At 35.5% G+C, this 15,680-nt stretch overlaps 1 protein-coding gene across 1 annotated transcript in view; it reads left to right on the top strand.

Annotated features, from left to right (window-relative positions):
* Positions 1-1,157: 1,157 nt before the first annotated feature.
* The window catches only part of STT3B (STT3B, subunit of the oligosaccharyltransferase complex (catalytic)), a 30,199-nt gene continuing 15,676 nt past the window's right edge, over positions 1,158-15,680 (top strand). The window contains exons 1-6 of the mRNA XM_009078779.1: positions 1,158-1,261; positions 2,905-3,192; positions 4,915-4,980; positions 8,518-8,617; positions 13,060-13,158; positions 14,995-15,141. Coding sequence (XP_009077027.1) covers positions 2,920-3,192; positions 4,915-4,980; positions 8,518-8,617; positions 13,060-13,158; positions 14,995-15,141 — 685 coding nt within the window. The 5' untranslated portion in view covers positions 1,158-1,261; positions 2,905-2,919. The remainder of the gene's footprint in view (positions 1,262-2,904; positions 3,193-4,914; positions 4,981-8,517; positions 8,618-13,059; positions 13,159-14,994; positions 15,142-15,680) is intronic.

Genomic DNA, 15,680 nt, shown 5'->3' with positions numbered 1-15,680 from the left:
TTCGGAAGTCTTTCATGGTGGTTTGCTCCTCTGACCTGTTGTCTGTTGTGGCATTTCATTTAGTCACCTGAGCTTCTACTTAATGAGTGAATATAATCTTTAATACTTCTTTAGCTAATGAATTTCACATTGTTAACTAAATTCCAATTAGAGTATCTGTTAGAAGGATAGAGTTTGTGGATGTTGCTTGTTTCAGAAGTTGTGTTCACCCAGGCTATTCAGAGCCTGAACTTTCTCTGCAACACTTGACGCTATCGATACCCATAGCCTTATTAGTTTGGCTTTTGAACGATCATGAAAGAGTTGCTGTTTGGGGTAGCATGCATGGTAGTTCTTCTCACAGCCTGGTATTTAATTTCAAGAATTAGTGGACTTTTTAATAGTTGAAAAGTTTTGTTAGCTGAGAAGTTTGTGATTATTTTGTGCCCAGAAAGTGGAAGATTAATGCCTGAACAGCAGTCCGTTTTCTTAGTGGTATGTAGGCAGCATGAAAGACTGTACTGGAGGTATGCATGGGAGAGCTTTTGTTCTACAAGAAATTTTCTGCAGCAGAGAATTTACAAGCTTTGAAGATGAAAGTTGCCCTACATAGCTTCTACATTGTGTAGGTTATGACTGATGGAAAAAGTGGAGTATGTTGAGGCCATTAGTTTGATAGTGTGAACAAACAGACTGATTCCCGTTGCCTGTTATTACATTAGTCACTGCTCAATTTTACATCAAGTAGAGCGGCAGCTGATGTACTGGGTAGCTATCCTGTCTCAGAGTGGGAGGCTTCCATTGATTCTTCTGTTATCTTAATTCTGCTTAAGTGGTGTTCTGGTTGAGAGAGACTATATTTGAAAACTAGGAGCTTTAAGAAAAGGAATGCAAGAAATGACCCGTGTGATAGAAAAATTTTCATGTTTACACACAGAATCCTCCCCGACAAAAACTGTAACGTGTCATCTGAATGTATGCACTGGCTGTAGAAATAAAGAAAATGTAGTGCTTAGTTACCAAGAACTTAGTAATTTACTTTAAAATCATATAGATTTAGAGAGCACCATTGTACTTATATACTAAATGAGATGTCGATGTTCTTATTTTTTATCTTAACAAGTTCTTGATTTTTATCTTACTCCCTCTTCTTTTCTTCTCTTTCTTTTCTAGGTTTAACTATAGATCAACACATCATCTTGCATCTCATGGGTTTTATGAATTTTTGAATTGGTTTGATGAAAGAGCATGGTATCCATTGGGAAGAATAGTAGGTGGAACTGTAAGTATTGTTATAATAACTTAAAGATGACTTTGCAGTAAGTTTTTTGAACTTTCAATACAAATTTGACATTGATAAAATGAGAATCTTAATAAAATATGACTTTAATTGTCAAATTGCTGCAGAGGGAATATCAACTTCTTTTTAATTTTTAGCTGCAGAAGCTAAGACAGTAAGTCAACATACTTTACTGTGAACAAGAAATACATAACAGTTTTAGTTCCTTACATATGAACTTCCAATAGTAATAAAAAAGGGTATTATGACTCCTGTAAATCTGGTACATGAAATCAAAGAAGGAAAAGCAATTATTTTTTCAAAAATCTTTTTTTCAAAACCGTTACCTAAATCTCTTATGGTACATGTTTTAATCAAGTGGTATATGTTGAGTAGACTTCATGTATGTATGGAGCAAGTTAGGTTTTCACTAGGACAAAACTTGTGAAATTAATCAGTGTGGCACCTGTATGAGGCATCAGGACTAGTTAAGATTGCTATCGATGCAAGTTACAAGACAGGAACTATGAGTACTATCAAATCAGAATACAAATATCATTCATTGGAATAGGTTTAGTAACACTAAGTAAAACAGCCACATGTTTCTTAATGTGTGAAAGTTTGCTTTAATTACAATACATGCCATTTAAAGGCATTTGCAAGGTTTTTTTGTAACAATTAGATCACAGTTTGTTTTAGTATCTTAGAGACAGTTGAAACTATGTAACATATAAATGTGTGTTTTCCTTATCTATCTTAAGTGAGGTAGAACCCCTTAGGAAAGAGAGTTGAAATATATGCAGGGGAACATTCTGTCATCTGTTAATTTAATTTAGTACAGCGCCCTGCTCAGTTTTTGAAAGAAACTAAGGCAGGTGAAGTACATATTAACTTTCCCAGTACATATTGATTTTTCTAATGTTGATAAATGTGGGAGGGTAGAATTCCTATTAAGAATGTTTTAAAGTTCTCCAATATTCTGTGATGGGTTCAATAGAATTGTGTAGGTCTATGCTACCTTTTCTGGAGGACATCTTAATTCAGTTTTACTGAATTTAATCCTTCATGTCCAAAGTTGTCCACAGATGTCTTGCAAATATATAATACTTGACTTACTATCAACTTGAAAAAATTAAATCTTGTTGATGCATATTTTCCTTCTCCATTGGTAACAAAAAGTGAAAGAATGGCATGATCAATTTTGAAGGAAAATGGATAGAGCCAGGAAAGTCTGGGTTTCTTCTTGTTTTAGGCTTTTGGGGCTTTTTCTTTTGTTCCCCTTAAGGCTGTTAGCTGGCTTGAAACTGTCTTGCAAACTTTAGCTTCTGCTTCCGTACCTTAATGACAAATTCTTCTCATATGATAAATCTCAAGCAAGATAGGATGTTATCTGTATACTGCTTATTCATTTATGAAATAGATTATATGTTATTGGCAGCATTTGGATAAAATTTAAGGAACCTCTGGTATTCAGTGGTGTTGTCAAAACATGATTAAAGTAATGGTAAAATAATAGCATATGCTAATGCTTACTGCTTTTATCAGCCTAAGAAATTACTGTTTCATTGCAAATTTTGTGTAAAGAAACCTACCATGATGTTTTTTGCAATAACCTCATGTTTTGTTTGGTTTTTTTCTCCTTGTAGGTATACCCAGGACTGATGGTGACAGCAGGCCTTATACATTGGATTTTAAATATGCTTAATGTGACAGTCCATATAAGAGATGTATGTGTGTTTCTAGCACCAGTTTTTAGCGGCCTTACAGCTATTTCTACTTTCCTGCTCACCAGAGAACTGTGGAACCAGGGAGCAGGGCTTTTAGCTGCCTGTTTTATTGCCATAGTTCCAGGTTACATATCCCGATCAGTAGCAGGATCATTTGACAATGAAGGCATAGCTATTTTTGCACTGCAGTTCACATACTATTTATGGGTAAGTAATTGCTGAGTCTTTTGCTTTGGAAAGGTTTTTTGGTTCCTCCTCCAACCAAATGACTGATTTTTCTTAGAATCCATTGAATTCTTATTTTCCTTCCTCTCATCCCTCTTCTCCTTGGCTCTTGATCAGGCAAGTACTGAGAAGTCACATGATCTGAACCACTCCGTAATCATGCTCTTTAGTTTGCTGTGTAAAAGTGCTTTTCCCCTGAAGTATGTGTGTCCTGTAGTAGTAGTAAAAATGATGATGAGTCTATAAATTTAAAGCAAACAGAGGCGTTGCTTGTTTTTCAGTTTGGAGGTATTAGTACTATGTGTCCATCACACTTAGAGCTGGTGAAAAGCAGTAGAATCTGCATATGAAGTGCTTTGAATTGTCTTCTGGAGAAGCTTTCAGCTGTATGAAGGGTCTGGGCTTTGACTTAAATATCCAAATCAAATACTCAGAGCTGTGTAGAGCAAGATATTAATGTTACTCGTGTGCTTAAAAGTTAGTCTTATGCCTTTTAATTAGCCGACTTGATAAAGCAGCTTGTCTGTCACTCCTTAATCTGTAGAATTTCATCTGCAATCTGGTTTTGCATGAAATAATTTAAGCAAGGTGGAGTTCTTCTGGACTGTTGAATCTACTTTGGAAATAACACAAATAGTGTAACTATACTATTAATTCAGCATAGACAGTGTAGGGTACTGCCCCTTGTGTGTTCTTGGAAAGCATATACTTCTCATTTTGAGTGTCTCCTTGGAACTTACATGGTGATTGCAGCTTTTCCCATAATTTTGTCAAGAGTTCTGGTTTTCATAAGCAGATGTATTAGCCTTAGATTTTTAGCCTTAGATTGTTTCAGACTTGGGATATAGTTGCTAGGAATATAATGGAAGGAAACTGAAGTTTTTCATGACTGAGTGACTAGTGTTACTTAAATGCAGGGTTTTTTGAATCTCATCTTAGAATAAACTGCAGCTGCAAAGGTGTTCTGTGTTTGATAACAATAATAGAATCAACCTACATTGTTATTTTAGAGTAACTGAGACATAGCTGAGACATGATAGCAGTTATCTGTTCTTACAGAATTCACATCTAACTGCACTGCATAGTACAGTAATGTTTGCATGAACTCGTAGAATTGTGTGTGAATCAAATATATTTTACAGATGACTTTCTAGCTTTATTTAATGTCTGTTCTTCATTCCTCTTTTCCCACACCACAGTCACCACCCTCAGTTTTAGACAAATTCATATTCCTGGGGCAGTTTATGGTTCCTGCTAGACCTTTAGTAGTATATGGATGCTCTCATTAACCTTCAGTGAGTTTTCTGAAATTACAGAATAGCTCTCTTGTCTATAATTGCTGAGTTGGGTCTGATGTCAGCTGAAGTGAGGCATGAATTATCTACACTTAGAATTATAAAGAGTCCTGATGTCTCAAAGAAAGTAGCACAGAGGCATTGCAACTAACTACATTTTTACCTCAGGTCACAAAGCAGAGTTGCATTGTGTGCTGCCTCTGCTTTTGCTAGAGAAATAGATATAAGCTCCTTTCGAGTGTGAAAAGAATTGCATTTGTATTATGATTTTATGAACATCGGTTCAGAAGTACACAAATAGAAGTTGATGTGGGCTGAAGAAGTTCTCTTGACAATTGTTTTGGAATTAAATTTTGAAATATTGTCCAGTATTTGTTTGACATTCATAAATACTTGGTTATTTTTCCAGGTGAAGTCTGTGAAAACTGGGTCAGTCTTTTGGACAATCTGCTGCTGCCTATCCTACTTTTACATGGTAAGGTTTTTTATATATATATAATAGCTAAACTATTTGAGTAGTGCTTACATAATCCATATGCTGAGCCACAATATAAAATTATTGTTTCACATGTCTATTAAAACCTTAAATATATGACTAAAATACATAATAAATAAATTCATATTTGAAGTATTTAAATAAACATGCTAAAAACATTTTTTGGAAACATTTTTGGCTATAATAACTATTCACTATGCTGTGAATAGGTACTCTGTGTCAGTGTGGTTTGTGTTTGGGTATAGGTGAATTAAGGTGTAATTTTGATATTCATGAGTCTGTGTCATCATTACTAAAACAATAATAAAAAGTAATTAATAATGATGATGATGATGTAAGGACAAAGTTACATTTTTTTTATAACTTTGAAAGCTATTTCTTAGGTTATAATTATGCTATAAAGTAAAGCTTACCACCAGAACTGATGAATGATTTCCATGTCATAATAAATGATCATAAAGGCCCTTTTCATTCTTGATCTGTGAAAATGGAGGCTATTGCAGACATGTTCCTAAGGGCTAACAGAGGGGAAAAGCAGTAGTAAAATTGAGGAGATAAAATTTAAGAGCAAAAAGGAAAGAATTGTTTTTCCCCCTCCTCCATCCTCTGAAACCTTACACTTGAAGAATTTTCCTGTATTAATCTATTAAAGGTCCTGTTTTTCCCTGATAAACTTTTTCTTTGTAGGTTTATATAAAATAAATTATCCTCAGAATAGCCAGTGGTGGGACACCCAGGCTAATTGCTTGGTGACAGTTAAGACTGAAGTCTCAAATACTATTTTTCTGCAGTCACGTAACTAGGCTTGCAAAAAAAAGGAATTTATGGACTGTTTTACGTGCCTTGAAGTACAAGGTATCTGGATGCTGCCTAGTTTTCCTCTAGCTTTAATGTCTGTTTGGTTTCCTGGGAGATTTTCACTGTTAATATAGGAAATAATAGCCCTGTGTTTGTCACTAAAGAGGATAGGATAGCTATATCTTGTTAAGAGTATGTTTATTTCATCCCCTATTTCTTCTCCTTTTTGCCAAGTCATTAAATAAACAGCCATTTGTTTATACACAGCATTGCTGTTTATATAGCATTATAGTGAAAAGATCTTGTAATTTGGTACATACTTAAGTGCAGTACAGAAAAGCAGACAAGTGACTTTTTTAACTGTTATATTTATAGACATTGTCATATTTTTATATTGTGTCAGTTTTTTGGCAAGATCCTCTAAAAGTGCTCTTCGTAAACATACAGATAACAAATACAATACCTTCACAATTTTATTGCTGAAAAATCACACAAGTTCTTACCATCTTGGTCTGTGGGATTTTATGAGAGAGGGGATGCAATCTAGTGTGTGCATGGTGACAGAACTTAGGGAGTTAAAGTCAGTCTTTGAATGTAAATGCTTTTATTTTGCTTTCAAGTGCTATCAGCTAGTGAAATGTAAAGATTTGTCCATAGCTTAGCCTCAAACCTCAGTGATTAGGTGATAGGATTTTATAGAGTGCACCTGCTTCGTCATAAGTAGGTGATGGCTTGCTATATATTGTATTTCCCTTTGGGAAAGAATTTTGTTAGGTAAGACATTTTGCTTAGATAAATTTTTAGGGCAAAGCATAATAGTATTATGTTACATAGTAATCATTTGTCTTTCTCTGATGAAAGTAGTTCTTTTCAGTGGAAGTTGAAAGTTAAATCACAATTTAGTGGTAGTAAGAGTCAGTCCTTGATTGGGAAATTTGGGGAACAGCTTCTGGAAAGGGGAATGGGTATTGCATGAACTGACAGAAATCTTTCTTGATAACTGAATCTGCAGTAATTTGACTCGTAGCATTGCATTGCATTCAATACAGAGAAGGGTTTTTTCCTTGCACTTATGTTTTTAGCATTCATTTTACATCGTCAGTTTCTGCTTCATACGGCTTTACATGACTAGGAGGTAAAATAAAAGAAAGCTTTTACATTGAAGCAATCCTTGTAGCAGTAACATGTTTCTACTATTTTGCCAGTCTATGAGGATGCCTCAGTTTTGTTTGAAAAGTTTCAAAGTGCATCTTCAGTTCAGTAAATCTTCAGTGCTTAGATTTGGTTTAATATTTTGATAATTAGAGATGCAGGTCTCTGTTCCATACAAACTGTTTGCTACCTGCTTCATTCTAACCTTTCCCTAAATATTACAGTGTTCTAATTGCATGTTTGTACTTCCTCTGTTCTGTCTTACCTGTCTTCATACAGTGTTTTCTCCAATTAAATAAACTTGCCTATACAAACCATGATATCTCAGGCTAGTAATTTGACAATAGGATCATGATAATCTAATGAATTTCTAGAAAACTTAGATGATTTTTATTCTACTTGTTTCACATTTTCTGAATTGGTTGCCCCAAATTTTGAAATACTGGCTTTTGTATTATTAATGTCAAAACCCAGTAATACTTGCCTTCATTATTGCTTTGGATTCTGTTCTACAGAATATAGTCATTTGGGTTTCTTTTTGGGTTCTAGGGCTTTAAAAATACCTACATGAATCCAAACCCTAAAGCACAACTAAAGTGAAAACCACTTTAGCTACTGTATTCTAAAAATTAAGATCTAGGGTAGGCATGGTGCATATGGGAGAAGTCTAGACTGTAATTTGGCAAAAGCATGTGTGTTAAAATACAGATTGTCTAGTCAACATTACCCCTTCTAAATATGTTAGAAATTTAGATAACACATTGTAATGACAGCTCATTAAATCCTTATCTAAGCCAGCAATCAGTGATGTATTAGTAACATTGTATTGTTTTGGTTCTAAGTACACCATATCAGTCCTTCTCAAGAGCTCTTGTGCCCACAGGTTTGCAATATCCATGATATGGTTGTATACCATTCCACAGTGTTCAGTCCTGTTTACATGTGCATCCACACCCTTCTTTTTGTTTCTTTGCTTACACTGCAACCTGCATTGGCTGCTTTGCCCCAGAAGGTCTGCTTTGGGAGGTGTACCTTGCTCTTTCTCTGCTGTCCTTGGAGATAGTGTTCCCTATCCACAGCAAAATGTGCAGAGCATGGTACTAAATTTGTATGTCAAAGGAAAATTTTGTATCCTACATGGGATAATCATAGGATATCCTGATATGGAAGGGACCCACAAGGATTATCAAGGTCCAACTCATGGCCCTAGGGATCCTACTGCTGCCTGTGCTGCAACCTTGACTATGGGGTGAAGCCCACATCATCACATTCTCATTTGCCTATATGACCAGACTAGCTTGGAAGGAGGAGATCTGGGAAGGAAGGCCTTGAAAATCCATCAACCCATTTCAAAAGCCTTTGATAGGTGTGGTTTTGTTGTGATTTGTTTTTCTTTGATAATAAATAATGAGAAATATTTTGAAGGTATCACTAGTGGTTCTGACTGCTTGTCTAGATGAGGTTTGTGTTTTCTTTTTGGATCATCAGAATGTCTAAATTCAGCATTGGCTCTGCTAAGAATCTGCAGATAATTTCAGATCTAATTTCCTGTTCCATTTGTCGTAGGTCTCTGCATGGGGTGGTTATGTTTTCATCATCAACCTTATTCCACTGCATGTGTTTGTTCTGCTGCTGATGCAGAGATACAGCAGGAGGGTGTACATTGGTAAGTTTTGTGCACTGTACAGTCATTCTCAAATGCTTAAACTTGAGATATGAAATTAATGGTACCAGTGGGTTTTGTATTAAGTAGTTGCCTATCAGATTGAACTTTCAGAATTTAATTACTGATTAAAGTCAGTTATTTTCTACAACATGGAAATGAGGAGTTAAAACATACTCACACTTCCCAAATTTCATATATGTAGTTGCTAATTAATTTTCTCCTTTCTAGTCCATGGGAAAAAAAAACTTGGGTGGTTTGATAGAATCCTTTTGATATCTTTTAAAAATATGTTATGTGTGTGCCTTTAATGTTTCATATTTTTGTCTTAGTATATAAAGCAATTGGTATTTTTAAAAGTTGTACAGCAGAAATTATGCAAATATATAGTGAAAGACAGAAAATTTTAGGTCACCATGTATGTTTTATATAGCACAGACTAGGAGTGGACACTAAGAGTCTGTCCACTCCATGTGAATCCTTAAAATATTATTGGATTAATGGGTCAGCCTTCCTTCCAGTTTAAGGAATGTGTGAATTGGGATTTTAGGAGTCTTAACTTTTTAATTGATTTGCCTGATGTTTAAATACTCTGTAAACAAATGAGAAACTCTGTAAACTGTCTGTTTTTACAGACACTTCACAGTAAAATCAGTTGGGCATGATGTAGGTGTGTGAACGAAATAAATAATAAGCAGCTCAAAGGTTTATAAGTTAGCTAGAACATTTTTAATGTGAAGACTTTACAGTAGGTAATGTGAGAACATAATGTGAATTGAAGTGTAATCACAAGGTATTTCATGTTTGTAAATATATTTTCATTACTCATTTTAATACCATTTAGTCTTTGTATTTTTAATTATTTTAATGCTTTTTTAGTGCCTGCTAGAGAAATTACTGTATGTACATATATATGAACTATTTAATCCTACAATAATTACTCCATTTACTCAAGTTTTGAACTTTTGTTACCAGAACTATAGGTATTGGTTTCTGTATGCTACTTTGTTATTCTATCTATGGAACTGAGAATTGAAAATTCTTGAAAAAGAAATAAAGTAAAAGTGCAAACCCATCTGTAATTTTTAATGTTAGTATTACTTCTCCCTTAGCTGCTTCCCCATAACTTACGGGGAAAGCAATTTTGTCTTATTTTGCTTTTGAAATTGCTTTATTGAATATTTTTATTTTCCAATTTCTGTGAGTTAGGCAAGAGAAAATTAAATCAACTAATTATAAAACCTTGAGGCAATGTGGTAGCCAGAAATAATAAGAAATAAGTACTCTTGCCCTTTCAGGTTTCAATGAACTAGTCTTTGAACTCGTGTGGGGAAAATAGCACTGCAGGTTCATATGAATTAAAGGTTTTGGCAGTTGTTTATTTTGCAAATAGCTACAGTGTTTTGAGACATTATTGCCCTTCAGCAGTGAGGGATATGTACTGCTGTGCAGTTGTCAGAATGAAAATGTGATCACTGCTTTGCTGTTTTGTTGCAACTGCAGCCTTAATTTAAGCTTTCATGGGAAGCCTTACAGAGAAGTCTGTATGTCTCATATTACTGTGTGATTTCTAGGTTTGTTTGACAGGATGTTTTTGTAAAACAGGTAAGAATGTTCAAGCACTTCTGAGAGGAAATTCAAGTGTGCTTCACTTCCAAACTATTCAGACAGGGAGAAGAGTTTACAAAAGCTCATCGAAACAGGGAGAATAAAGATATTTTTGGAGTTTCTCTGAAATGCAGTTGCTACTGTGCCTGCAGCAGTCTCATAATCCTTAAAAACTACCAATGTACAGCTAAAACTTTCGTAAAATATTGTCAGCTGACACTAGCAGGTAAAATCTGCATCCATTTTGCTGTTACGGAGACTGTTGGGAGTTTTAATCTCTAGATCAGATTGTTTTAAACCAGCACTAGCCATTTTGTAACAGCTGTGTTACATTTAATCCAACATAATAGCATAAACGTAGAGAACAATATTTGGTAGCACCAAATTTTTTAAAATAGCAATGGTTTCCTAGTATGTATTTTTCATATGGGTGTTCATATACCAAAGAAAAGGTTAATGGGCCATGACTGTTATGCCTCAGAGTGCAATTCAGAATCATTTAATGAGTAAAAATTTGCCAGAATGTAAAGTTTTTGCCAATTTTCAAGTATTTTAGGACTTGCAGGCAGATGACTTTATCATCCAGATAGCTTCTGACCCACTTGGCATCAGTGGTGATGATGCTGCCTGTGTTCAAAAGCTCAAGCTGTGTTTGTGGTTTTTTAGGTCCTACTAGCTTAATAACAGGGGCTTACAATTCCAATGTATTAGCAGCACTTGTAGAGGTGAAAACCTCTTTATGCAGATATGGCAACCTATGATACTATTTTCTATTATTGTACTTGCAGTTTCTCTTTAGTTTCCACTATGTTTAAAAAATAAATGATTTTACAGTCAGAAGGGTATAGATTTAAGTCATGGTTGCACACTTTAAAGACTCAGTAATTTTCACTTCAGTTTGATTTTTCTTCATACAGTTTCTTAAGTTGTGTATACTTATCAGACTATTTAATAACAAAATACTTGAGGATCTTCCAGAATTTAAAATTTGATTTCAGCAATTACTTGTTCTATTTCTTGGATTTTATCATTCAAACAGTGAACAGGCATATATTTGTATCAACTATTTCAATATTCTAAAACTTCAGATTGAGTGTTTATTTCTGGTGATTGTAGTCCATTAATTGGAAGTATTGGGCAAGTATATGATTATACTCTCTGGAGAAGCTTTTCAGTAGGTCCTGCCTGTGTTTGTGTGGTGTACAGCAATTAAATTTGTAAAATGAGTTTATCCACAGTAGGTCAGAATGTTTTTATTCTGGACTTGGTTAAAGTTAGGATCATAAGAGTAGCTTGGAGGAATCAAAATTAACTTCTTGTTTTTGCCAAGACTGTGTGAACAGTAGAATGTAAAGGACCATAGAAAGTTTGTGATGATATATCACTTTGATATTTCTAAGTTCGTAGAAAAATTGTGGTGTTGTTGTAAATTGCCTTTTTTATCTTTTCAATACCAGGCAATATGTAGCTCTGTGAAAGAATGGATTGGAGTGGGGTGAGCAGGGCACATAGAAAGTGTAACAGTTGCAGGACTGGGTTTAAAAATGATGGCCTGGTGGTCTAACAGATATGAAAGGTAGTGATTTATGCCAATCACTGAACTTCCACAGGATGGCAGTGTTGTAACAGTTGCTTGGTACAGTAAATGATTTATGTTGTAATCAATTCTTCAAAAATTGAGCTTCCTACAGAAAAAATGTATTTCAGTGACATAAGAGGGCAAAGATCAGTAGCTAGGCCAAGTCGTGCAATACAGGTGCTTGAAAGAACACACCAAGTGCTTGGAAGTATCATCACTGTCACTTCTGTCTGGTTTGGAGCACAGGCAGTGACCTGGGAGCACAGTCCCTCTGTGAGACCACGCTGGTGCCAGTAGTCAGTCAATGAGGTGCTCCCAAAAACTGATCTTATGGAGGTTACTAAAGGATTATATGGTAACAGGAACCTCTTTGTAAGATCCAGGCTGTAGCAGACAGTGGTTTAGGGTTGTAGGAGTGTTTAAAAGCTTGGAAGGTGGATTATTGCTGTTTGCCACTGAAGGAACAGAACTTCATTTGGCCTGTAAGTTGGCTGGTTACTTCAAGCATAATCAGACTCGTGGCTGTTCAGATTTGGGTTTTTTGTCTTCCTCTCTCATCTCTTCTTCACCCTGTAATACTGAGGACCAAAACCCCTTTCAAAATAAAGTCTGTGAATGTTAGTGCATATGTAATAATAACTCATGTTATTAATACTTATGTTAACATTAATGATGCTCTTGGCCTCTATTTTCTGGGGGCTTTTAAGTCACCATGGTTGATACAAATCTATCAATACATACATGTAACATTAATTTTTAATTCTATTGCTTTTCAGTTTCTTGGTATCTCTCTGCTCTTGTGTTAAATAAAGAACAATTATCTCTCTTTGCATTTTCTAAGTAGATGGTGGGCTTTTAAATGTTTGGCATTTTTAAGGTTTGGTCTCTTCAATTACTCCTCTACTTCTTTTGTCACGTGTTGTGTGAGAGCTCTTTCTCCATCCATGACCCTCATAAACAAGATGGGAAGAGAAGACTATTTCCAAGGTGGAACATCTTATTTCCCTAGGAGGCAAAAAACCATACCAATTGGGAAAAATACTCTGCTGCATCCTCTAAAATTGGATGCCACAGACTGGTTTATTCTAGTCAACAGAGGAATAAAGTAACTAGGATGGCTGAACTGTGACAGTTCTGTTTCAGTGTCCCTAAGGTTAGGGGGAGAAGATGGGCTTGACTATGGATCCAATGCTTTTTCAAACGTGTATTAATTTTGTTCCCCCCCTTTCTCTTCTCTCCTTACATTTTTCTTTCCTAGCATATAGCACTTTCTACATTGTGGGGTTAATATTATCGATGCAGATACCTTTTGTGGGATTTCAGCCAATTAGAACAAGTGAACACATGGCAGCTGCAGGTACGAAAATTAAACTTCTGCTTCCAACAGCCTGCTTAGCACAAGAAAACCTCAAACTCTTGCGGCTTTGTTTCCTTGTATTAGAAAGAACACATACTAACCAACCAAATTGTTAAAGAAAAAGAGGTACACTTTAGTGTCTGTAGGGAGGTTTTCTTCCCAGCTGACACATTATCCTCCTTTTGTGTGAGCTAATGGAGGTAAAATGCCTCCATAACACTGGATCAGTTAGCATTCTGACAAGCACTTACTTTGCACATCGGTAATCTCTGCTGTTTTGCAATACAATGTTGTCTTCAAGCATTGTACGATTGAAACATTCCTTATTGGTAACACCCAGTTTGTACTGAACAATTTGGTTTTAGAGTTGATAGTCTTTTGTAATTTTTCAAAGTGGGTTAAATACGAATGACTTAAATTACTAATCTGAAGGCTGATTTTTAAATAACTGATTTCAATGTTGTTTGATTTTTTTTTTTATATTCCTTTCAGTCGATTTTTCAGTAGTTGTTGACAGCCAGATATCTTGATTTCTTGACAGCAACAACCTCTGCTAACACTGAGTTTTAACTGCATACACTGTTTCTGTGATACTGTTTAGCTTGTAGATTCCGCAGGACTTTTTTGTAGGTCTAGTCACTTACCATGTGGGACAGTGATTGGCATATAATTAAAATGTAATATAAAAATACTCCTAAAATTGAGAACTTTTTTCAGCAATCAGATTATAATGGGAAAAGTAAAACTTATCAAACCACATTTCTCTTGTAAAGAATTTGATATTTATTTAACAAATAGAAGTTGTGTCTTTCCATAGGAGTTCAGAACTAGTGAATGTCCACGTTATACACCTCAAATTATTTGGTAATTTGGATCAACACCATACACTTGAGTTTTATGTTATTCTTCTGCCAGCTACCAGTGAGTTTTCACTTTTTGAATGGACTCATCACTGGATTGATCTGATTATATACCTTGAAATGAATAATAACAGAAATATGTCTAGGCTCTCTTTAATGCTAAACTCTGAACAGTCTTTTTGAGAGTGCGATGTGCTTAGCCAGTGAATTTTGGTGTTTCAGCACTAACTTTATATAATTCAGTTGTCTGTATCACTTAATCGTTATTTAGTTTGGTTCTTTTCATTAAATCCTTCTAGTTTGTTCAGTCTCTTAATTTTCACATATTTCTACATTAGCTTTGGCTGTGTGTTGCCTGGGGTTTGTGTCTTAATTTTTCATCAGATCTAGGTATGTTAACCTGTATTTTTGTCATAATCAATGCAACCTGGTTTTCAGGTGATTCTCTCTTTTAACCCAGTTTAATGTGGGAACAGAGAGGCAGTGGATATTGGAGCTCTTCATATAATTAGCAATTAAGTTTTTGGAGAGTATTTTTTTACCTATTGGAAGTTTCTGTCTTTCCAAGTTGTTATCCCTGTTACATATTAAAGGTTGTTTGTCAGAAAGTGGTTTTATACTAGTTTCTAGATCATAGAATCATAGAATGAACCAGGTTGGAAGAGACCTCAAAGATCACTGAGTCCAACCCTACCGTGGTTACTAGACCATGGCACTAACTGCCACATCCCGTTTCATCTTGAAAACCTCCAGGGATGGTGAATCCACCACCTCCCTGGGCAGCCCATTCCAATGTCTGATTACTCTTTCTGTGAGAAATCACTTCCTAACATCCAACCTAAACCTTCCCTGGCAGAGCTTGAGTCTGTGCCCCTGTGTTTATTTTTGTCATTCAAATACAAACAAACTGTACTGATTGCCTTAACAGCTGTTACTGCTTTTGAGCATTTAAACAAAAACTTTCCTCTTTCCACAGGTGTTTTTGCACTGCTGCAGGCATATGCATTTTTGCAGTATCTTAGAGACAGATTAACAAAGCAAGAATTTCAGACGTTGTTCTTCTTGGGTGTCTCACTAGCTGCTGGTACTGTATTCCTGAGTGTCATCTATTTGACATACACAGGTAAGTGAATGTGAAACTAGTTTACCTGTAGAATGGGTGAAACTGATGATCAACATTTGGTTTAGCCTAAAGTAGTTGTTGGCAATGCCACAGCAAAGAAGTGTTCGTGTTGTTGTATGTTTCTTTGTGTTGGAATTCACTGTACTTTCTGGGCTGCAGAAAAAAAAACAAAGAAAAAAAAAACACCTTTGTAGCATCATTCCAGTATTTCAGGCTTATCCAGAACCCACAAAAACGATGTAAGGAGTCAGAGTGGATGAGGAACATAACTATAGCCAAAGCATATTATGAATGTACATGTAGCTAATCTGTTCTGAATAAAAATCATTAGGTCGAGGTCAGATTGCTTCCTTTCTGAAATACTTGAGTCTGATTCCTGGAATTAATCTGTAAATTCTGTTTTACTTCTGTGGTTCAACCTCCAGTCTTGAAGGCAGTTCTAACCCAGTCTCACAAGAGCAAGATTGTCTTTGCTTGGTTACCACCCCTAGATGCCTAGATGCAGTCTTCTGGTTCCATGACACACTTCCTTTTGGTGA

This window comes from Acanthisitta chloris, unplaced genomic scaffold, assembly GCF_000695815.1.
Source record: "Acanthisitta chloris isolate BGI_N310 unplaced genomic scaffold, ASM69581v1 scaffold6107, whole genome shotgun sequence".
Classification (NCBI taxonomy): Eukaryota; Metazoa; Chordata; class Aves; order Passeriformes; family Acanthisittidae; genus Acanthisitta; species Acanthisitta chloris.
The sequence above is the reverse complement of the archived record's forward strand: the minus strand, read 5'-3'. Positions and strand labels throughout refer to the sequence as shown.